Here is a 24,657-nt window from a genome sequence, read left to right on the forward strand (position 1 = left end):
GTCTCTCAGCTAACAGGCCTGTGGACCACTCAGCAAAGAAGCCAGATCTGTTACAGGAGTTAGGTCAGAGCTCACAGTATGTGTGCCCCATCTCTGGGCTCCTGCTTTTCAAGAGCAGCAGGCAACAGAGCTTTTGACTTCCCAGGGGACAAAAGTTGGTTCTGTCAGGCCAAATGGAGAAATTGTCAAATAGAAGCAAGCTTCAGGTGAGAATAATGAAAATTAAGCCACTTTCAGTTGACTTTCCCTTTCAAAAGTTTTTTGTTTTCAGAGAGCCTACTGGGTTAGCCAGAAGCACTGAGCCTGTACCAGCCTGAATACCAACTCTTGAGTTAAAAGTCACACGTAGTAGTAAAAGTTCAACAAGACAGTTTCCATCCTGGGGCCCTACCTGTAGATGAATAAGGTATTCAGGGATTCGCTGGACTATATGGAAGAACAGAATGTAGAGATCAGACTTGATTTCTTCTTCTACCTGAAAAAGAGAAAGCAACTTTAGAGTCTCTCCCACCCATAAAACATGTCTGCTTCTAAATGGTTCTGGGGTTTAGTGAGTAGTTGTGCTGTAAGTAATTATAACGGTTCACAGGAGCACACCAATCAAGTGGCAGTTGTGTGTGATAATACATCTTGTTTCTGGAAGGATGTTTGCAGCTCCTTCCACCAGCAATACTAGTCCTAAGAATGAAATCCCTTAGGTTGAGTGTTCCTCACAGATAATCCCCAGCATAATTAAGTAGGGGTGTATGTTTAATGTCCACTAGTGAAGTTTCATTGGAACTCCAGGTAGACACTCTTGTTCAGAATTAATTTCTTAAGTTTAGGTTCAGATAAATTGAACAAAATTGAATTGATTGACTTCTAAATTAGGATGTCTTTGAAGCAGCTTAGTGTGGTTTAGTTATCGTACTTTAAAACTACCTTTATATTTAACTTTCCTGATTTTAACTAAGAATCAAGGGTGTGAGACCAGATACTGAATCTGAACAGCAGAGGCTGTTTTGTCTCTAAGGCACTTAACAGCCTCACTCTTGGTCTCCCTGTTTGGATGAGTCCTCCATTTTCCAGGAGACAGTGACTGGGGTAGCGTAGCGTGTGTACAGACAGGCTTTCTGGGAGGTTTGATTTGTGACATGTCATGTGACAGCAAAACCATCTTTGGTTACGCACAGTAATGAGCACGTTAAAACTTCCCATTGTAGGTGCATGGCAACCTTGAGGAAACTGTCATTTAGTAACAGAACAAGTGGATTGGCAGAAGAGCTGTTTTGTGGGTGGCATAACATGAAGAGATCCAGGCTTGCATGTTGCCATTATGTGTCTGTGAAGCAGTCAGGAAGTTTACCTCCTTCAGGATCACCACATGGATCAGAGAGATGCATTCTGGCAGGTCCCTCAGGTAAGCAACGTAGTAGTCCAAGAAGTTATTCTTACAGAAAGAAAAAAGAAAAGAACAAGGAAAGCTAAGAGACCTTTTTGGTCATGGAGCCAGGCAGAGCGTGGAACTGTTGGTCCTTCACTATTACTCCTGGGAGCTCATCACGCTAACTGTGTGAAGCTTTCAGAGCTAGGGGCTTTCTCAAGAAAGGCTGTGTAATAAAACTAACTCAGCTGTTGAGCATAGTTTGTAAAGATTTATAGGAGATGGGAGAGGTACAGAGACTGGGGAGCAAGAAGCTTTCCTTAAGACTCTTAACATTTATAAAGCATCAGATAAGTTTTTACACACCCTTCCAGGAGAGGTCCCACTACTTGCTAGGGCTTGCATAGACCTTCACCCTGAGAAGCAGGTACTTTTTTACTTGGGCTAGAAACTATATAGGATAAGCGGCCTGCCCACCCACTTGTCATAACTGTGAGCAAAGTATTAAGCAAGGGAAGCAAAAGAAACACACTCTTTTCACCCTGTTATTGTAAATAGAGACATCTGAGCTGTACAGGCTCCTATGTAGCTCTTGCAACCAAGTCTAGGTCTTCTGCAATTATTATAGGGCTGTTCTAGGTGGCTGCATGCCCACAGGTGGATCTGGCATGGGGACTCCCTGACCAACTAAGTGGTCCAACAGAGGGACTGCCATGCACTGGGACTATGCTCAAAGGAGGCTGAAAGGTCTTAGTCTAGCCATGGCTTCACAGCACAGCCCCCCTGCTGCAAGGTATCTTGGGCCATCAGCACCCCACCGTGATACATAGCAGAAGACTCCATAGAGGTCTGTAACATACCTCGTCATTTGTTAATTTCAGGAAGATGTCTCCTAGAATTCCTTGTCGTGGCCAGCTCAGGACTCGCTCCTGCAGAGCGTGAAGTAGGTCGACATGCTGCTGGACCAGGTACCGCAAAGAGTTGGGGAAGAAACTGAAGGGAGACTGTATCAGACTGGTTACACAGAGCAGCAGCTCAGCCCTAAGCGTGTACTGCTGAAGTGTGCATTCATGGGTGCTTCAAACACAGGTATTTTTAACTGCTTTTGTTGGAGTCCCAGCTGCATCAGGAAGCCCTGTTTTGGCTGCTACATACATGCAGGTACCCTCTCCAGTGGGCTGTTATTACAGTGTTTTGAAGGTTTCTTAGGCTGACTCTCTAGTGCATTGTGTAGGTGACCAGAATTTGTAGAACTAAAAAGTCCAAGGCCATGCTGCTGTGGCAGCTGGAACATGGTCCTGAGCCATCCCATACAGTGCTAGGAGGAGAGCTCCACAGCTTTGCATGTTGTTTCATTTGTCAGGCCTGTCAAAGCCAACCCTTTGATGTAGAGCTACTGCCTTGCTGTCATTTCATGCTGATTTCATTGAGAATCAGAATGAAAATGTCAAATATCAAAATATTTTGCCAGATGGAAATGTTCCAGGGAAAAAGAGTGAAAACAAAAACTCACTTCAGACTATCATGTTTCAGTTTGAAGTGTATGTGTCACCTAACTGCTTAAACAAGCCTACATCAACCCATGTAAAACACGTCCCACAGTGGACTTCTGTCAAATGACTCTTTGGATGTGGGAGGCATGTGAAAGTATAGGAGGCTGATGGGACTCTGAAGGAGACTGAAATGAAGTAGTAGTGAAATGATTTGAGATGCGAGGTAGACAGAATGCAAGGATGGACAGAAAAGTCTAATCACAGTAAAAACTTCCAGTACCTGCAGTTTTCAAGTAGAAATAAGCTCTAAGTGTTCAAAGATGAAAGAAAAGTGGGAGAGAGTATGATGCAGAAAGAATGTTCACTGAAAAAAATACTCAAAAGAGAGAGCACACTAAATCAAATACCTTCTCTCTTTGGTGCTCCTTTTCACATCTGGCCCTTGCAACGTGGCCTTGATCTTCAGGATTAGGGAAAGGTTGATGACATATTTCCTTTCTGACTCCAGCAGCTCCAAAGCGATGTTCTGCCTTTTGGCTTCCAGAAGATAATAGTTAAGTTTAATAATAAGGAAATGCTGACCTCAAGGACAGCCTCATGTTAGACCTGTGATCTGACATTAAATCATGAAAGTAGAAAAAGCGATACCAATGTCTTGTCTTTGTGTGTTTATTTTCCCCAAAATACAAAATTCTAGCCTGATGCTACAGCATGCCCCAGACGTGACTTGGAGGCACGGTTTGCTAAGAAAGCTCCAAAGCAAATGTGTTTTCCCCTGTGAATACCAATTTTTTGAAGGAAAACAAAACAAGCAATCAAAGGTAAAGCAAATCATACTGGGGATTCACATCCAGTTTCCTGCACAATGAGAAGTTGTATTTTTCACCCACTTCAGCAACTGCACTGTCACAATCCTATCACTACTCCAAACCTGCCAAGTCCTGAAAAGAAGAATGGATGTCCTGAGTGCAGAGCAATTCTGTCAACAGCACAGACCAGTAAATACAAAGGCCAGAAGTCTTAGAGACTGAGGCCCTGAGAAATTCCCCCCTAGCAGGAGAAACTGGCTTGTGTGTCTCCCTCTGTACAAGCTGATTACTGACCAGCTCACACCAGATGTGAATTTGAGCCTCTCTATCCCGAGTTTTCCACTCTGTCCTTACCAGCCAAAGAGGGTTCACATATAATGTTGTCAGCTGAGCTGTATCTGCTTTGGCCCATGTCTTTCCCTCTCTCTGGTTGCTCTTTTGAAATGTATTCATCTCCCCAGTCCTTGGTGTCCTTGGGCTGCTTCCACACTGTTGATGGCAGATGCACTTTCGGCTGCCCCTCTGTTGTCAAAGATGGCTTCAGGCTGTCATCTGTCTCTATGGGTGCTCCTGCCATGACAAGCAACTAAATGGATCTTGACATCTCAGCTAACAGGTTATGCTACGGCAAGCAGCTAAGCTGCATTATCAGCCATGTGAAGTACTGGAAGGAGAGTTAGAAGCATCCTCTGTGCTTCACAGGGGCTATAGCACTCTATTGTTAATTTACAAACAGAAGTGCAGTTGGCAAGCACTTTGGCAGAACAAGGTTTGCACTCTTCCAGCATTTATTTTCAGGCCAAATAAGGTACAAAATCAGATGTGTTTAGAAAAAAAAAGCATATATTCCAAGTATGGTTGCACTTCAGGGTTTTGGGATACTTCAGGACTTGATAATATGGCAGGTATTGTAGAAATAGGAAGTATTATTATAATTTGGATTTAAATGCCATTCTTAGTGATGTAAACTGGCATGGCTCTTAACATTTTTTTAGTGTGATGTGATTATACAGCAGCAGCAGGACTCGGACTCAATCTGAGGCTATTAAATCACAGAGAAAGTGGGGGGGGGGGGTGCAGGTGCATTAGAGCTGGAATTGCTTTAGTGCAAATGCTTTTAATTTGGGTTGCAATAAACCATTGTTCTCTTTATTTTCAAGTGGATTCCAGCAAAAGAGCCATCCAGAACACTGAATGCTTCTGGTGAATAGTGCAAACCCGCAATGGTTGTTCTCATATGTCCTTTTGCTGGCCAGGATCCTTAGTGTCCCCTTACTACACCCTTCTCTTAGTTCTGAACAATTCTTATTTTTGCCAGAAAAACTCCTCTGTTACCATTCAGATGCCTAAAAGGAATCTGGAAACTGGTGTGTGAACAAACACCTCACCAGTTCTACCGGGTATGTAGTCACTGCAGAAATCATCTCTTCCCAAGTGACAAAATGGCACACTTGTTATTCTTTGCCACATTGATAAGCCTCAATTCTTCCTTTCTGCAAAAGCACTTAGAACATGCGAAATAAGCAGCAGAAAGGCTTTTCCTGCCAAATAGCAATCATTTGTGTCTTCTGTCAAGTATTTGGCACTTCAGGACTCAGGTTTGCTCTCCTTTTCAACTGCAAGCATGAAAATGAAGGCACATGGCAAAGTGAAAGACATTCCTCTGAAATGCATTCCCTGAAAGCATTTCTTCTGTGCAGTGAAGCAAGCACCCTCGCTGAATCATTGCCCTACTGGGGTTTGACAGTTCGAGGTTTTCCTACCTGGGCCTCCTACGACTTTCACGCTTCCTTCTCCCATTGGCATGATCCTGGTGTCAGACACTGTTGAAGAATGAAGAGAAACTTTACAGGAGAAGGCAACTGTAGAGCAGGCTTCCTCCTCCCAAGCCTAGCCACTAGGGTTAGATCCTCCAGTCTTTCACATTTTTGCTATTCAAACCCCCCTGTTAGATGCTTTGCTAAGGAGGATCTTTACCGTTGTGGCTCTTGTTGTGGTCTTTGTTTCAGTAGCACCTGCAGGCAGGCTAATGTAGGGTCCCTGTTGTGCTTGGTGCTATATGACTGCAGAGGAGCATGAGCAGTCTTTGCTCATCCTTGCTCCGTAGATACGTGTTGGGTAGAGGCACCTAGCAGGCAGAACGAGAGGATGGAGGCCTGACACAGAGGCACAGCTGCCATTTTGGGTGGAAAGGAGCTTACTGAAGAGTGGAGGGGTGAGATGACTGGAAAGAAGCAGGCAGTGGGAGAAGTGGGTGAGAGATGTGCAAGATGTGGATGTGCAAGAGGGATATCAGGGAGAGGGCTAACATAGGACCTCAGAGTAGGGCAGAGGGGGGCCATGACTGGCCAGATTCTGAGCAGAACAGAGCAGAAAACCACACATGATTTTCATCCAATCTCTGCCTTTGCTGACTTTAAATGTCAGCCCAGTCTCTGTGATCCTCCTTTCTGTGCTCTGCTCCCTTACATGGAAACAAATCCATGGATTGTAGGATTTTTATCAGGGGCTCCTACTTGGCTCAGTGTCCATGCCACTAGCATTACAAGGAAGGTCCAGACTGCTTCCATTTTCTTGGAGGAGGCAAGCAAGGAATATTTTGGGACAGTGTTCACAGAGCAGCATCTTGTGAATCTGGGCCAGCACCAAGGTTGCTATCATAACACACTGCTAAGGTGTGTGCACAGACCCAGGAGCAGTCCTGCAGAGAAGCACCCCTGTTTTCTTTATGTGCTGCTCGCACCTGAGGAAAACTCAGTGTCCTCTTACCCTAGTGACCTTTCTCTGAATTTTTTCCCCTGGCCGAAGGCACTGAATTTGCCTGCTCTATTTCCTACCTTTTTCATAAGTCACATTGTGTAAAAGACTTGTAAAATCTTCATTGATCAGCACAGGTTCTGGGAGGTTAATGGATCGAAATGGGCTGCCCTGGAGAGGTGTAGGTACCGTCTGTGACCCATGATCATCCTTCTGTGCTCTTCTGTATGAATACAAAGAATGAGACAGTTGGAAAGTATGAATGCTACAGGTGAAGCTCCTGTGTTGCTGCTGTGGAAGACAATAGTGTAAGTATAAGCACAGAGTCAAAAGTAGGACAACTCCAGCAGAGATCAGGAAAGGAGTTGGCTTTGATGTAGTTTATGAACAATGTTCTGGAAGTAACTTCCACTGGCTATAGGTTATTTCAGATCTGCTCTTTTGCAAAGCGTCTTTCATCTAATTAAATGGCTTAATTAGCTAAGGAGCTAGCCTAGATTTGTCATCGAGGCAGCTGCATGCTCATCAAAACTCAGTTTTCGGAAGGAGGTTTATTAGGGCCAAGGTGGACGAGCTGACTGCTTCATCATAGCAACAGTGTGGCCCAGCAGCATGCAAACATGCTCCTGCATGACCCTGCTCAGAGAAGAAAAGGCTGGTGACAGGAAAGCAGAGCATGTCTGCACCATCAGGAGCCCACCAGGCTAGGGCTTCCAGTAGAAATCAGGGTTGATACACATGTCCAGCCAGGAAAAGATTAAGACATTGAAGCTATAAGGAAATTAACAAAACAGACACCACTGCTAATGAGCACTTGAAGAGCTTCGGAGTTCGTGCCCTTACTTAGCTTTCATTTTCCGTGATTCCCGCCGCTTCTCTTGCTGCAGCTGCTCAATTTTCTGTTGCATTTCCTCCTGCTTGGCACTGATTTCTTCAATCATTGATTTTGCATCGCTGAGCTCCTCCTGAGAAACAGACAAAAGCACAGCATTCCCAGGGTGCCCATCAGCCTTGCATAGCTCTGCTTTGAATGCTGGCTGGCATGCAGTACACAAGCTTCAGGATGCTGGGGAGAGCGGCTCTGTGGTTAGATACTCTTCCTTTGCAAGTCCAGTGTGTGTAATACACTGCATGGCAATCCTTAATTCAACTACAGGCAACTCACCCAAGCCAGCGTGATGTCACATGGTTAAGGCACTGGTGGGAGATGGAGACATGGGGCTTCACCCACCACCAGTTAAAAGCACAGGGAGGACTCCTGCCTTTAATGCCATTTGGAGGTGGGCCTGAGGAAGCATGTTACCCTCTGCAGTTCTCCAGCATGTGTATTCACGTTTCAGTTGGTTCAGAGCCCAGTTTTATCACTCACATGTGTAAGCTTTTGCCAGTCAGGCCTTGGAGCTGGCATTTTAGCCTGCTTTCCTAAGGAAATGAGGCCCTCCGTAACCTCCCTGTCAGCACATCCTCCCTCAGGCAGTTTCCACAAAGCTTTACTTGAATGTAGAGCTCTCTCATGCAGGAAGTTCCTGCAGGTTTCATCAGTGTGAGCAGCAGGACGGAGGAGAGAGACTACAGAGTTCTTTGTAAACTGAAGGAGTGGGGTTTTCCCCAAGCAAGCTAGTGGCTTCACTGGCAGCTTGACATTTGGACAGTCAACATGGGCATGAGGCTGAGAGAGCAGCTTTTACCCCTCCTGTTTCTTACATAATTTCTTGTGTCTGGATTTTTAAACCCCTTTTTACCTCTGAACAATGCCGTGGGTAACCCTGCCTCTGGTAGCTTTGAGACCTCTGCCATGTGCAGAGGTGACACTTCTTGTTTTCTCCTTTGCTTGTCTGGGACCACAGGGCTGCTTTTGCCTGGTGCTATCCACGTCTCCCTGTCAGAGGGTTAGTAACAGGCTTTTCCAGTAAGCAGCCGTTTTTAACTTCACAAGGTATTACTGACTCAGCAAAACCCCATGGGGAAGATCTATCATAAAAACAATAAAATAGTTTCTCTGCCCATCTCCTCACAGGCAGTCATCCAGTTTCTGCATGGAGGTGCTGGTTGGTTTAGTGTACACGAAGCCTTCTTAATAGTCTCTCTCCAGTCCTTTGTCTTTATTCTCTTGGACTGGATGAAACCAGGTAGCGCTTCCTCCCAGTCATGTGGGAATGCAACTTCAAAAGGCTGTAGGGTTTTGTGTTAATTCCCTGCTCCACAGCAGCTTGGGTTACTGCAGGAAATGCAAGAGACCTGGCCCAGGGAGAAATATTGCACAGAGGCCCTGTGAACAGGCCATGTGCCTATTGCATGTGCAGCCCCAAGCAAGGGTTGCTTGTGCCCAGAGCAGCTCACAGCACTGCCTCGTGGCCCATCGAGAAGGCTCAACAGGCCAGGGCATGGGCTACATTTGGGCTGGGGTAGTCAGGGAGACACAAAGCCAAAGGAAGACCACCAGAGATATCTGAAACAACTGCTAGCTCATTGTCTTTGCAAGCAGGAAGGACTGATGGAAGCAGGGGAATTCTGCCCTATGCCACCCAAGCTAGCATGGCAGGTATGCAGCCCCCTTGGGGGTCACACTCCTACCTTGAACGTGTTGAGGGAATTCTTCATCTCAGCCACTTTCTCTTCCATGGCACAGCGGCAGCTCTTGACCTTCTCCTCCAGGGCGTACTCGCCATGCTGGATCCGTGACAGCTCCTGCATCGCTTCTGTGAAACCCGCCTTCAACTCAGAGGCTAATGCCTGCAACTAGAGGAACCACAGACATGGTGGGTTCAGTCCCTCCTCCCAGATGCAGGTGGCTGTGTTCCCGAGGGTCACCCATGCTTCAGAGTGGCATGAAGGCTGGGTGTAACCCATCCTGTAAGGTGCTGACCTCTTTCTCCTCCTCCAATTATGGCTGGGAGACATGGAGGGAGGTTTGTCCCCTGCTTCAGCCTCAAGTACAGGGTAGGATGTGTTTGTCTTGGGCAGTCAGTGTGCCCCTTTTTAGATTTAGAGTTTTTCCAGGCTCCCTGGCAGTTTGCAGCCTGTCAGTCTGTAGAAGGAGAGGACAGCCTGAAACATGCCAAGGTGCTTTGCAGTAACAGCAGCCAGATTTATCAATCCCCAAAGCAGCTGAGCAATCAAGAATATGTCCATTTTGACCAAGTCCTCCTCACCCACATGCTTGTGGGGCTGGTGCTCTCCCCAGACAGGTCTAACACCTCCTTGCTCTCCAAGGGCTGCGGAGAAGCTCTGTCCTGGTTCAGCAGGCCCTTTCCAAGCAAGGAGGCAGCTCTTTAACTCATGATGGGGAGGGAGCGGGAGGTTTTCCCCTGGCATACAGTGACACTGTGCCCACTCACCCTGTTTGCTGTCCCTAGAGGCCCTAGCACTGCTGGAAGAGCTCACCACCTAAGCTAGAGGCAGCCAGTTGATAGCTGCATGAAGCAGGAGACAGAGCAGGGTGAGCCAGGCTGGCATAGCGAGCAGACAAGGCAGTGTGGAGGTGGGCAGTGAGGGGAGGCAGCAGGGGGCTAAGCGGGGACACCCTCTTCAGGGTCAGCTTGGGCTGGCAGCCCTGAACTCTGCCCCACTGCTGTGAGCAAGGAGCTCGTTCTGCCTGCACAAAGCCCATGGTGAGGTCGCAGGTTTTTACCTTTACAACAGAAATTCGGCCTAACATCTGGTTATAAACTGAGTCCAAAACTGGAGCACTGATGGTAAGAGGACAGCCACCCCGGGGAACTCAGGCGCTTGAGTCCTGTAAATGGAGCAGAGATGGCTTCCGATACCTTGGGGCAATGGCATGCACCATCCTCCTCTGATCAAGACTGACAGTGTCTTTACAGAGGACGTCTGCCTGACATTCCCACTCCTACCCCAGTGCTTACCCCACTGTCCCCAGTCTGGTCTGGCTGGACACGCATTCCCAGAGTTGCCTGGCTAAGAGGAGTGGGACTGACAGGCTGGGACAGGGCAGAGAGGAGCAGGAGGCTGAGGGCATCTTCCCTCTTCAGGCAGTCAACCCTGACTCCCCAAGCCAGCTGGAGCTCCAGACCCCTTGGTTCAACCCCTTCACCCATCCTTTCTAGCCACAGTGGACACCTTCCTGTGACACAACAGTATCACAGGAATTGTCACCTTGTGAGTGTAGCCTGAAAAGTTAGAGGGGCTGCTTGGGGCCATGGCTGCTAGGGGAGGCAATGACCATACTGCTGCTGCTATCTCAGCCTAGGGGTTGAGGCAGATGGTCTTAGCATCATCAGACATCCTGACACATCTCCATGCTTGGAGATGTGGGGGGATACCAAGTGCTGCAGCAGTGCAAAATGTTCATATTCACATGCCTGCTCGCAAGTGCTTGCCACACTTCCACACTGAGCTGACATTGCCAAGGCAGAGTCTCCCTGCTAGCCTGCATCAGGGCTTGGCATCACATACTTTCCTCCAAGTGAAAAGGAGTGATTCACCAGATCTGTCCCTTCCAACTGAAATATGCTATTCTGTTGTATCCTATGCTAACCATTTCAGAAATCTGCTTGAGGATGGGGATGTCACAGCCTCAAAGTGGAGCAGTCTGGAAACTGGCCGTGGAGATAATAACAGCTGGGGAGGATAACCAAAAATGAAATGGTTTTGCCCATAGGCCTGGCCGTATCCTCCTCATATGCTTCCAGAAAGGGTGTAAACTAGACAGATCCTTTGTAAAGGGTACAGGGATTGGAGTCATTGCTCATCTAGAGGTTTCAGATTCAAGAACTGCTAGACATCAGCAAAAGTCAGTAAAAAGGGACTACTGCAGAGACTTCAGTATCCACGTGCACCGAAATGCTCTGTGAAAGCAGAGTTCAGACAGCCAAAAGAAAAATTGGGACTAGAATAAAATAGGCTTTCCCTCTAAGAGCAGAAAGTCACTTGTTATTTTGGGGTTCACTGTTGGCCAATATGCTCTTGCAGTCACAGTGCTAGCTTGGTTTTTTGTGTATCCTTTGTGCTCCAGACCCCAGCCTGGGTCTGCCCTACCCAGTACATCCTTCCTTGGCCCCATGCAGCTTGCAGTGGCAATTTCAAACTCTGAAATGCATCTTGCACTTGCATTTCCTTTTGTTGATACTTGATGGGTAAAAGCAGCAAGCAACGCAAATCAGCCATATCTGCCAGGGCTTGTATGGCTGGACAGGAAGTGCTGAAACCCTGAGAACTCCCTTCTCCACTGCCATCAGCGCTGAGAGTAGAAAGGAAACACTAAGAGCCTTGTGGCACTGGGTGCAAGTTTGATGCAAAAGTGAGTGGCACAGGAACAACATATTTTCTTTGAACTCCTGCCAAGCACAGTGTAGTGCTTGAACCATGGATTTTGGTTTGAGCTCCTTCTTAATGACACGCTGTAGAAAACCACCCTTTAAATCCCCTCAGCTGTTGCAGAAAATGGAAGCTGCTGAAGCGTCAGCTCATGCTTATGTCTTGCCTAAGTTATGTCTACAGGACCAGAGACATTTCACAGGTTTGTGAACCCCTGGAAAGTTAAACCAATTCAGTGCTTCTAAACTGCAACACATACCATATAAAATAGACAGATTTTATACTAGCACAGAAACTTGGCAACAGCTTAACTGTAATGTGTTGTTCTGCCTCACCTATTCATGGAATAAATAAACTGTAGTACTTAAGTTGTGGAAGTTAAGGAACACACCTTAACAAGTGAAGTTGAACTAATGCCTAGAGGATAAGTGAATCTGCATGGTCACAGGGAGTCCTTAGAACATGTCCAAGAGCTGTTCAAAAAAGCATTTGGACACCTAAATAATTTAGGTTAAGATACACATTTCAATCCCCACTTGCCTTTGGAGTGTGGCTCTCAAACTTGACAAAGCAATGCACTGAGGGATCCAGCATCATGCATGTTTAGCAGATTATGTCTTTGCTGGGGAGCATGACTCCTATTTTACCTGCTCCCATGATATTTTTCAGCTCTGTGGGGAAAAGCCATGCAAGTAAAATCTCTTAACAAGACCAAGTAACTCTGTTGCGCTCTCCTGGTAGCTGCCCATAGGGAAATGAAGGGTTCTCCTTCTCTCCCTACATGACTGATTAATAAGACACTGGGAAGCAGGCACTTGTGACTCTCACTTGCCCTCTAGCACAATGAGAATATGAATGCTCTATTGTAGTCCACCTGGAGAGGGGAGTAAACATTTCCTAACATGGGGGAACTGTGACAATGTGGAGGAAGTGATGATGGCTAGAGGGGAGGAGAAGGGTGAGATTGGAAGATATATGGGGAACATTTCTCAGCCTGGTTTTGACTTTACTTTCAGAGAGTGGAGATATATATGTCTCTCTCTATATATATATACACACATATATGTATACACATATAGAAACCAGCTGTGAAATCTCCTTTGCTGAGCCTCTACTTGTCTCTGTTGTACTGTCCTCGAAGGGTAGACAGGACTGATGTTTCTTCTGGGACCAGAGGCAGCAAAACTGTAGAGCCTTCCCATCCTTCCTCAGTGAGTGCCAGCAATTTAAGCCATTTGCAGTAGATGGTGACTGTCCATGCAGTCTAATGCTTTGTTCAGACTTTGAGGCTGCTCAGGGAAGGTGGTCGTGGACAGGATACAGGGTTGACTTATGGAAGGAATGGCTGGGGTTGAAAGCAGAGGGCAATCCTGGGGAGCTGGGTTTGCTACCCTGGCTGCCACTGAAGGGGTGAGAGGGAAACTTTACTTCCATGAGTATATGTGTCCCCAGATATGTCCTTCAGTAATAGCCAGGCTGTCCAGAGCTCTGTGTCTCCAGAAGAATGGCTATTTGCATCTGCTGCCCTTGGCAGCTGCCCTAAGGTCCTTACACTAGAACAGAGCCTGCCTTCAGGAACCTTCAGCTGAAGCCTGTCAAAATCGGTGGAAAACAATCTCAAGATGAAGAAGTTCTGCAGAGGAATAATTCTGTTGCTATAAATATATCCTAGAAAAGAGCAAAACCGCCTGCAGCCATGAAGAAGTACTGCCTATTAACTTTGCCCACCTTATCTACTATCCATCACTTTGCACATCATCTTATGTAGCTGATCTGAAGAAGAAAGTAAACATTTTGTCACCCAAAAAGAAGGCTGCCTGAGGACACTGCCTGGAACTAAGCTGAGACAAAGTCCAACAGTTGCCACAAAGCCTGGAACTGATTTCTCTGAGCTGCATGGTGTATGCTTCTACCAGGGAACAACCAATTTCTAGCACAGCTACTAACTCCTATGTCTAAGGGCAGCACTTCTACAGCCAAGCATCAGGAAGGCTTGCAAAACCTCATAGCAGGAAAGCAGCAGAGCTGTGCTTATTTACAGTGGCAGAGAACCTGGCCCTAGGAGTATATCCAGTATTTATACTCCTAGGTAAGCATGATAGGAATAAAGGCAGAGCAGCATGGTAAGGATAGAAGAGAAGGATGGAGATACTTAAAGGGGGCTGCAAGCACTATTGTCTCTTGTTTCACATCTGTGCAGTCTGTTTTGGTAACTGCAGTGTCCATAGGGCCCTTGCTGAAGCAGAAGGGGACAGCCAGCTGGTAACTTGGTTGAAAGATTCATTAGGGTATCCACATCTTAGCAGGGTTTTTCTGGAAAGCAGCATGTGTACATGTTGTATCCACTGTGCTGGGCCCTTCAGCAATCCAGTCACAGATCCTGCTTGGAGCTGCCTGGATGGGAAAAGAGGACGTGACAAGAGAAGTACTGGCTAGTTAATGGAAGGCAGTATCTTCTCCACTTGCCATGGTGCACTTGAAAGCAATTACAGGCATTAGTGTTGCAATGGTGACAAGGGAAGGCTCAAATAGTCAGGGTTTCCAGTTCACAGGTATGCTTGTCTTTCAGAGTACGGTTCCATATTGAAGCAGACCAAAGTTTAAAGTGCTCAAAACTCTGTTGTGTTTCCTGCAGACTGGAAATGCTTAGGAAACATCACTGTGGAAACACTGAAACTGCATCTTACAGGAAGGATGCAACCCTTGCAGAGACAATCTTGTTGCATCTGTAGTGGCTGATAGCAGCAAGAATGTCAACATGAAGAGTGGCCACAGAGCTCGGGAAGTCCTGTTCACCTTGAAACGACATAGACTCAAAGACAGGGTTTCCAAGCTCCTGGCTGGGGAGCCAGACAGAGAAATGCAGCAAGACTCAAGGCTCTGGCCAGCCCGGCTGGTCTGGATTATCAGGCAAGAAGAGCACCCCATGGTCCAAGGAGCTGCCAGAGCCCCCAGGAGACTTGGTTCCCTGCTGGGGAAGACACCCCCACCCCATGTCAATCAACACATCCTTGCTCCTGGGACAGTTAATCAGGTTTAGCCATGAAATCTCCCTCCAGCCCAGTGAATTGACTTTCTCTAATTGATGCTAATGATACCAGCTATTTAATTAGCTGAGCTCACAATCACCCGTCTAAACACAACTGGAGTGTCTTTTAAGATGAGGCCCAAGATGTATAACATTCATCCATGCAGTGTGCACGTTTTAGTTGCCATGTTCCTTGTAAGTGTCTCTATTTTTCCTTCCACTTATTTAGCTTTTTAACTACTATTTATCTATCAGTAACTCTTTAAACTCTTGGAGTTATTTAGAGCATTTTGCTCATCTTTACCTGGGAAATCTGTGTTGCAGGGGTACTCACAGGCACACTTTCAGTCTCTCCTGTGGGAATAAAGAACTTCAGTCAATTAAAATTACTTATTATAGTTGCTATAAATAACTGGAACAGAGGGTTTGAAGTCCCTCTTGAGGTACAAATCAGTTTTAAAGGACTCAAGTCTTACTTTAGGAGGTGTGAACACCATATCATTTGTAAATTAAGCTGCAGTTATAAAACAGACATTAAATTCGCCTCATTTGCTGTCCTGTGTCTGAATAAAGCTGATCCCTGTGAAGGGGTGAGAAACCTTGTATGTGCAAACAGGGCTACTTTGCTCCCTGTGAAGTTCAGTGCTGTGTACCAGCCTTAAGTAACAGGGTTTTCCCCCTAAAGCCTCACTGATCCCTCCCCCTTCTGAAACTGTGGATTTTATCCTTTACTCTATTTGTACATATTTCTGTTATCTCCACAAAAGTCTGATCTGTATATTTTAAGTCCTAGGTTAACAGACTTAGCTCATGGAGGAGCTTATATCTATTTTTCAGAAGTGTTTTGAACACTTCAGAGACATTGTCTCTAGGCATTAATGAGTTCTGAGGATTGATGAGGACTGAAACCAAGAAGTCTAAATATATTATTTCGTCTTTTAACATTGTCTCTTCACTGCAGAAACCAGTTATCCAATAGAAGTTATCACTGCACTTTGAGGGAATTACAGTCAAATAGCCATTGTTTTCCATGTTATTCCCTAAGATGGCCTTTGCTCCCAGGAAACACCATGCCACCCAGTTCTTCATCTGAGTCACCTTTCATTGGCAATGTCACTTCATGAGACCACTTGCCTCAAAGAATTTGCTTCACCCATCTCTGCTGTCAGTCGCAGACATGATTGGTGATCCCATGCCCAATTCTAGGGGTGCCAAGCTCTCTCTTTCCATGCTGGCTGCAGATGTTAAGTCCCTTACCCACCTGGGCGTTTAACACCACAGAAATTCAGTCCTGCAGAGGCTTGAAAACGGTGCAGGGAGGACTTTACACAGTCAGACAGTAAGTGAAGTAGAAAGCTGAAGCCTGGAAGTCAGAGATTTCCAAGGCAGACACGTTCTGATTTCTTCCCCCCCTGCGGGGGAATATGGGTTACTGCCAAGGGCACCTATGAATTGGCCCTGTTCTGGTCCTTAGGATTTGTCCTGATTCAGAGGAAAAGGAGCAAATTAAGGTCTTTTCCAACCCTAACTATTCTATGAATCTGTGATTCCCCAGTGACTCACAGGAGTGTGAGGCAGGGGGAGGAGAGGCTGTACGCCCCTCTCTGGCTATGTACTGCTTTCTCCTCATGCTGGCTGGTTCTGCAGCCCTGGGGAGGGGTAGGTTAGCAGGGTCAGACAGTGATTCCCTCCAGGGAATATCCTCTAAGGTTCCTCCTGTAGAAAACAAGGGGTAGGAGGCTGACTAGGAAAAGTAACTGTGAACTCAAAGAGCCAGCTGTTTGGGGTGAAATCTCATCAGCCCAAGTCCCAAGTTTCATCTTTTAAATGACAAGTTGTTTTCATTTTCAGCTTTGGCCCTTCTGGGGCTAAACTTTGTCTGCAACTTCACAAACTCGAAACTGACTTTTGACCTTAAGTGAATGATGAAGCTTTCTCATGGTGCCTCACTGGGGCTTGAGAAAGCAGATGGTGTTTAAATGTTACTGCTGGACCCTTACTGTTGGATGGTAATGACTGACCCAAAAAGAGCAAAAAGGCATGTTTCTTAATCATTAGCACAATACAAACCAGGTGCTGGGAGGACAGTGAGAAGCTGGTTTTGCACGGTGATGGGCATATTGAATGCTGAGCTTTGTGGAGGTCTGGAGGAGTCAGCAGTGCAGCAAGAGAGAGCAATGACCTGTCCTCACATTTTCTTTGGAAGGGCTGGACCCAAGCACTGAAGAAGTCTGGATCTTTCATTTGGGTTTGGATAGGAATCAGTCTGTAGTGTCCTTGGAGAAACTCAAAGCAAAGAACTCCTCCTGAGCAAGACCAGACGAGGGGAAAGGATCCCTGCTACCTTGATTTTACCTCCCACCTTTGTCATGAGCATGAGCAGAAGCACTGTCTGCATGTTCTCTGTCAAAACCCAGATAATTGCTATTAAAGTCACTGCTAAAAGCTGGAGCAGAGGAGGCTCCTCACAGTTGCCCTGTGGGAAGAAAGGGGATTTGTGGTTATCTCCCAATTTCTGCAGTGAACATCTGCAGCCCATGGGGGCATACCAATTAATTGGAAAAGATCTCTGAGTTAATTTCCTTTCCAGGCTACTGTAGTGCAGGGGCCGAGGTACACAGACCTAATTTATCAAATTAGAATAATAATAATAGAGAAATTAACTCTTCCATTACCTATGCCATGAATGAATGTTCGCACCACCAAGCATCTTCTAAGAGGTAAAGAGATAGTTCAGGCTCTCTCCTGACCTGACAGTTATGGGCACTCCTAAATTTGCTCCCCCTGCTCCTCATAGTTTCTCAGCATATGGACATAGTCACCTCTGAAGTAGCAAGGCAGAGGATAATGCTGCAAGGGGTTTGAGGTGAGAAGCAAGTACTATCAGCCCCACATTGCTCTGTAAGAAGAATATTTAAAGCTGATAACCACTAAAACCCTGGACCTGAAACCCCTGAGCTTTGCAGGCTTTCTAGAAGTGTTGCTGACTGTAGCAGGACTGGTTGCATGCAAGCAGTGTGGCCTGGATGCATCTTGGTGCTTGCAAGATCATGACTGGTGCAGAAGTCTGGGTTGTTGCACTGACAGGAACAAGAATCCCTTGCAATAAGCCATGTGGGGGGGAGAAGCAGATCCTCATCACAGTGTCCTCATGTAAGACAAAGCGTCTGATAGTTAGAAGTCTCTCTACATCCCAAGGCAGAGATGGGTCCAAGGCAAGAGAGGAATGACTTCCCACAGTGGACATTACATATGCTACAGGATTATTTTCCAGAGGGGAGAGGGAGGTGTTTATAAAATAAAAGATAAAAACTTCACACCTCAGATATTTCTATGAATTTAAAAGACGGGAACATTTGCCCAAAGCTGCCATGGCTAAGAGGTGTTCTCAGGGGCTAGCTGCCAACAGACAGCTCATACGAGAGCAGGTTTCCTCCTTGCTGTCTTTCATACTATCAAGAAGTGAAATAAGAGGATGCTTTACCTTCTTGTTTGTTTGAGTCCATGGCTGCTATAGGGTGTGCGTCCTCGGAGGGACTCCTGTCCTTACTCTGGAAGGTTCTGGCTGGTCACTGGGAACATCCCATGGCTTAGAGCTGCCCACATGTGAGCCCTGCGATGGGTCAGCTGGTCTGAACCCTGAGTGCAGAAAGATGCAGAAAGGGTTTACTGAGCAGAGATGCTCAAAATTCAGAAAACAGAGGGCAGAGGAGTAGGGATTTGAGAAGGAATGAGGCATCTTAAAGGTCTCTTTGGGTTCACAGTGCCTCCACAAGCAGAATAGGTGCCAATCCAAGCAAACACTTCCCTCCCAGCCCAAGGAAGTTTGTATTTATGTGGATGGGTGATTAAGAGGTTCTATGTAATCCCGCAGAGACTATTTGCTCAGCAAGATGCTTCTTGTATGAACACAGAAGTAAAATGAGACATACTCTGAACGGAACATAAACATCTTGCATGGGTGCTCTGCATCAAAGAACCAGCTTTTTGCTATGCAACTAATCACCCAAAATGTCCTCCAAACTTATGTTTGGGACACAGAGGTATTGCCTTCACAGTGCTGCTGTACAATCCTGCTGGCACTTTTGGACGTGCTTGTACTGCTTTCTCTGCCAGTTGTCTCCCTGACTTTTTGAGGCACAGGAGTGCTGCAAGGCCACCTCAGTGTGTAGAGCTGCAGCCTCTCTGGAAACCTAGTCAATCCCTTGGTAAAGCATCTCATCAGTCTGGTAATGGAGTTAGGACTTTGGAAACAGTCTTTAGATAATGCCTGGTTAATGGCTCAGGCAGAGCCCCCCAAAAATGGATTGCTCCAGCTAACACTTAATCAGCATGGGCACTGCCCCACATCCATGCTTCCTCTCCCCAGGGTTGAATTCAAGTCTGCTTTTGTCAAGCCTTACTAGGAAACCAGATGTGATTTAGGACTCTAGAATAACCTCACACCTCCATTCCTGTCTGACATAGATATGCCCAAGGCTGTTGTGAGTTATCATTAGCTTTGTTAATGGGATTGGAGGGGCCAGTGTAATTATGGCACAAAGCTCTGCTGACACAGCTCTGCCAGGAGAGCTGTGGTGATTCAGAGAAGCCTGGGGTGATATTTACAGGGAAGCAGGCACAGAGAAAGGCATATAGCATTAAATAGATGGGAGAGATGCAAAAGATGCAAGAGCCCTGGTGGCTTTAGGAAATGGCTGCAGAAGCAGTTGTTCTGGTGCAGTCAGGAGCATAGCTTAGGTGCCACACACTTTTGATCTGATAGCTTTCCAGTGTGGAGTTCCTGAGGGGGGAGGGTGATGGCACCATCAGGGCCCCTGAGATGGGGTGATGCTGAGTGTTTCTGAGCTGTGGCAAGGGATGCCTCATATGGTCAGGCTGAGAGTGGCACAGCCAATAGCGTACACAGCCAGCCTCCTGCTGAGGGTATGATGAGGACTGGAAGGCTTCCAGAGCACAGTCCTGGGGGGACATGGGAGTTTGCATCTTCCTGAGATTGAGGATTAATGAAAGGATAAATGTGTTATTTATAAGAGAGCTGCTTATGTGATGTCCTCCTACAAGATCCATTGTCTGCTCAGGACAGAGGATCGTTTGGTGACACTTGGAAAGTCTGAGCCAAACTGGAGGGACTTTGGATGTAGGCTTTGTACAAACAGGCTGGGAAAGCTTCTAGGTGGGCACCTGGTTACAGTAAGATAAATGCAATAGTTTATTTAATCTGTTTTCTATCAGCTAATGGTGTAAAAGTAATTTTCCTGTTCTGAAGTCTCTAAGTCTCATGGCAGAGTTTAGATGGCCAGGGACCTCTGGAGTTACCCGACTCAAAGTAGGGCTAACCCCAAAGCTGGATCAGATTGCTCAGAGCCACTTCTAGTCCAGATCTGACTGTCTCCCAGGCTGGCAACTTCTCAACCTTTCCGGGCCTGTCCCAGGGCTGCACTACTCTCATGGGCAAGATGTTTCTCGTTACAGCCAATGTTTCAATTGCTGCAGCTTGTGCCCTCAGTAATTTATCCTTTCATTGTTTCTGTGAGAAAAGCCCAACTGTCTTGTCTATAAGGCCCGTTAGGTAGTTGCAGATGGCTGTAGGACCCCCCAGCCTTCTCTTTCCCAATCTGACCAAACTCAACTCCCTCAGCCTCTCCTATGCTGTGTGCTCCAGTCCTCTTTAGGAATAAATCAATAAATAAATAAATAAATTTTTTTTCTCATAGGTATCCAGACTGGCAAGAACACGATTTGCTTCTGAAACACATAAATATGCAGTCATTTTTAAAGTAGCTAAACCTCCTCTCTAGTAGTTTTGAGGAGCAGGTACTTGAGTTTGGGCCTCTGAGAGAAACAGACCTTCAACTTCAGCTTCAGTAGTAGCTTGTTTAGTAGCAAAGCTGTTAAGCTTTGCTTCCAGCTTAGTCTAGTCAATGCCATAGCAAACTCATGAGGCTTCTGTTATTGGGACCAGCTTGTTTAACACTGAGAACTGTTTTAAAAAGTCAGAATTGTTTCTGCAATGCTGGGGATAAAGGAATACATAGAAAAGGCAAAACAGATATGAGAGAAACATAAACCTCACCTGTGATAAACTTTGGCACAGCTTTTTGCTGGAAATTCTTTTTTTTGGTAATAAAAACATGTGCATATTTTTACCCATTCTACTTTTATATTATTAATGTTTTACCATGCCGGTTATAGCAGCATAACAGTATATAATTGTTATCTATCAATAACAAAAGTTAACAAACATCAGTTAGTATGGAATTAGTTATATTAATATACATTAAATACACTAACTGCATGGTATGTCTTAAAGATTTTATAATTTTACTATTCACTGGCTCAATTATTCTGGGGCTTCCTAAATCTCTGGTGACAATGTGACATTGGTACCTCTGGCCTTCTCAAGGCAGGGTGACCACACCTGGCCAGTACCAAAATCATTTACTGTGGGAGAATGCCAAAATGAGAATATCTAACCCATGCTGCTGCACAGCTTTAAATGGGGAAGTCAGAGGACTGTAATACATGAGGAAACAATGCATAAGGCAGACATCCAAGGTGAAGAAAAGACAGAATTATAGTATAATTAAGTTCCATCAAGTGCTCTCTACTTCCACCAGCTCCTCCCAGGCCATCTGAGATCTCAAAATGCTTGTGTCTCTGTCTAGGTCCCACTTGGGCATGTTCCCTTGCCCATCACATCACCAGGGCTATGCCACCAGTCTCACAGATGGTGATTCAGACTGAGGGATGCAACACAAAGAATACCTGTGTCTACCTTCCCCTAACACATGGAAACCTGCAGTTCTCATGGAGGAGAAGTTCACAGGAGGGCATTTCCCCCTCTGCTGTGCTACAGGTGATGACAAAGAATGAAGTTTGTCTGATACAGAGAAAAATAACCTGCATGAGGTTTTAATGACAGTGAAGCAATACTTGTAGAAGAAGGGCTTGTATGAGGATGTGTCATTGCCCTATTACCTATCTTCTGTTCTCATGCACTTTCAGGGCCACAAAGGGCTGGAAGATATGCCCTTGGCATTGTATCTTCTTTTATAAAAACACTGTGAGTTCCTGCTATCATCACAAGTAATATTTTCCTTAATAGAGGGAAGTCAAAGCAATGGAGATTTAACACTCGTGCAGACAAGGACAATGTCTGAGCACAGCCTCTGTCCTCTGCAGAGCTCAGAAGTGGGGTTTGAAACTGGGACACTGGGGATGCCGCCATCCCCTCTGCTCCAGCACCACCAGCTCTGCTATATGACTGCACTGCAAAGTAGGTTGACCTTGGTTAAGTGGGTCCAAAAATTTTCCCTGCTTACAGTTATGGAGTTACTGTCTTTCATGTGTCCTCTGGCTGCAGACTGCAATTTCCTGAGTCACCCCTCTGTTCTTTGTTAGATCAAATAATTGCATTACAGTGGCTACTTTACATTAAGGAATCACTGCTGGACTCCATGATATATATAACATTGCCTGCCAGTCCCTCATTCTTCTGAACTGCTGAATACACAGAGCAAAACTTCCTTCCACATCACTAAACCAAGCAAAATGTGCACCTCACCATGGTTTGGAGTGAAGCCTTGTCCTCTACTCTTCCTGACTGCCAGGTAGGGAAGCTGTTAACACTGTCCTTACCAGGGACAAGGCTTTTAGTCAGCCTGAGCTGACTGAGCAGTGTCAGGCTTGTTCCTAAAGGGAAAGGGATTGGAAAATAGGATTGACTTCTGGCCTTAAGACCCTTGATGTGGGCTGCTTGGTCAAATCCTGCCTCTGCTGGCAGTGAACAAGTCATCACCTCACAGCAGAGCCTAGGTGAGTAGAAACCCTTGTATATCTTTAGTCCAACTTCCTGTTTGGCTCAAGGCTAACTCCAAACTACATACGTTCCTTAAAGCTGTATCCAGTTCAGGTCTGAAGATTTCCTCCAGTATCCTGGGGAAGAATATTTTTCCTTACATGCAGTCAGGATTTCCCTTTGCTGCAGCTTGTGCCCACTGCCTTTCACTGTGCACCTCTGGGAAGAACGTGAACTCTGTCTACTTTATTGCTCCCTTGAGGCAGTGAAAAACTGCAAGAGGATCCCCCCCCTTCATCTCTTTTTCTCAGTACTCAGCAAACCCCATACCCTTAACCCCTTCCCACATGCACACACATAGAATCACAGAATCATAGAATAGTTAGGGTTGGAAAGGGCCTTAAGATCATCAAGTTCCAACCCCCCTGCCATGGGCAGGGACACCTCACACTAAAGCATGCCACCCAAGGCTTTGTCCAACCTGGCTTTGAACACTGCCAGGGATGGAGCATTCACAGCCTCCCTGGGCAACCCATTCCAGTGCCTCACCACCCTTACAGTAAAGAATTTCCTCCTTATATCCAATCTAAACTTCCCCTGTTGAAGTTTTACCCTGTTACCCCTTGTCCTGTCACTATGGTCCCACATGAATGCATGTGCACACTGGAACTAAAAGCAAGTCCTCCATAAGGCTGCTTTCCTAAACCACCATCAGGCCTCTAACCCTGGCAAATACAAGGTTTGCCTCATAAGGTTTGCCTCATATGCCAGCCCACCGCAGGGTAGTTTTCTCATGAACAAGGATGTGTTATTGTCCCTCTGCAAGCTTCCCACTGGACAGGTTCAACAACCAGTCTCATGAAGCCATCATCAGACTGTCTTGGCGTGCAATCCAAGCCTATGCCCCCCCCTACTTTAAGGACAAGAAATGACAAAGATGTTCTTGTTTCTTCAGAGCTGAGCATTAAAACACATTTACCTTCCTGCAGCTCTCATACAGCTAAAATGACATCTTCAGAGCAAAACCCAGAGAATAGTTTCAGGGTGTTAAAGCCACCAGGTTCCTCCATCATGGCTAAAGGAAATATTTTCCTCTTTTCTCTCTATCTTCCCTCCAGCAGCCAAATCTGACAAGCCCAAGAACCAAAGCTGTGCCACCTCTGACACTAGTGATTGCCATGATTCTGGCCACTAGTGTGCAGCAAAGAATACTGCCCTGATGCCTTATAGCTGGCACTGCAGCCCCCCCAGTGCAGAGCAGAAGGCATGTGAAAGTTAACAGAGCCTGAGCCAGTTCCCACTTCCCATGAGATCCCTATAGAAAATGGTGAAAAGGTGTGGGTGGTTGGGGAGGTCCCAGGGTTTGCCCTCTCTAGCTATGCTTTAGGCACAGGGTCAAAGACCACAGTGACGTGCCCCTGAGATGGGATTCCCACATAGAGCTGTGCATGAGAGAGGGAGAGGAGGTAGGTCCTGCAGCCTGTGCTGCGTTTGTATGACCATGCTCACCCTTCCAGTGCTCCCCCTACATGGAGTGGCACAACTGGGAGAAGCAATCAGCTGTGGAGATGATCACTTGTTACAAAGAGTGATCAAATAACCCAAGCATCAGCATGCAAACAGGCAAAGTTGAGTAAAGCATTTACAGCCTAGCCTTGATGGACAACAGTAACTGTCTGTTTGGCTTTCTGTCCCATTCTGCTTCTGAAATCATGACATGGGTAACAATGCAAGGAAATCCGTATGCACTTTTGCTGCTTCAGTTGTTAGACATCCACAATTGTCCTAAATAAAAGCTTGGGATCTGCCTGGTGACCGTCTCAATCCTGCTGGCTGAGATTGCTGGCTGGTTTTGAGTAGCCCACTCGAAGAACAAACCTCAGTCCTCTACAGAGAGCAAAAATTTAGTGATTTACTCTCACCACTCTCATGCTTTGTCTCCAGCTGTCATTCAGACACTTCAGTTCAGCATGATACCGCAATTTATCTCTTAAATGTTAACAGCAGAAAAAACCAAACATCTTTTTAACCTGGTATTTTAGAGACCTTACTATAAATGCAGCCTCACAAGACTCTCCAGCACACTAAGAAGCTAGATCTCTATACACAGTCTCAGAAGAAATCAGCTG

General features: G+C 46.1%; 1 protein-coding gene across 3 annotated transcripts in view; it reads right to left on the reverse strand.

Annotated features, from left to right (window-relative positions):
- The window catches only part of ARHGEF33 (Rho guanine nucleotide exchange factor 33), a 32,455-nt gene that overhangs the window by 5,432 nt on the left and 2,366 nt on the right, over nt 1-24,657 (reverse strand). The window contains exons 2-12 of one of the 3 annotated variants that reach the window (XM_061461326.1): nt 18,212-18,366; nt 15,032-15,081; nt 8,997-9,161; nt 7,266-7,387; nt 6,503-6,645; nt 5,429-5,488; nt 4,020-4,235; nt 3,264-3,393; nt 2,224-2,356; nt 1,346-1,429; nt 392-475 (exon numbers count right to left, since the gene is read on the reverse strand). In XM_061461326.1, the coding sequence (XP_061317310.1) occupies nt 392-475; nt 1,346-1,429; nt 2,224-2,356; nt 3,264-3,393; nt 4,020-4,235; nt 5,429-5,488; nt 6,503-6,645; nt 7,266-7,387; nt 8,997-9,161; nt 15,032-15,081; nt 18,212-18,233 (1,209 nt within the window). In that variant the 5' untranslated portion in view covers nt 18,234-18,366. The remainder of the gene's footprint in view (nt 1-391; nt 476-1,345; nt 1,430-2,223; nt 2,357-3,263; nt 3,394-4,019; nt 4,236-5,428; nt 5,489-6,502; nt 6,646-7,265; nt 7,388-8,996; nt 9,162-15,031; nt 15,082-18,211; nt 18,367-24,657) is intronic. The other 2 variants (XM_061461328.1, XM_061461327.1) reach the window with 2 other exon arrangements.

This window comes from Pezoporus flaviventris, unplaced genomic scaffold (genome assembly GCF_033815535.1).
Source record: "Pezoporus flaviventris isolate CSIRO_AGI_PZ_B2104156 unplaced genomic scaffold, CSIRO_AGI_Pfla_v1 ptg000031l, whole genome shotgun sequence".
In the NCBI taxonomy this organism is placed as follows: Eukaryota; Metazoa; Chordata; class Aves; order Psittaciformes; family Psittacidae; genus Pezoporus; species Pezoporus flaviventris.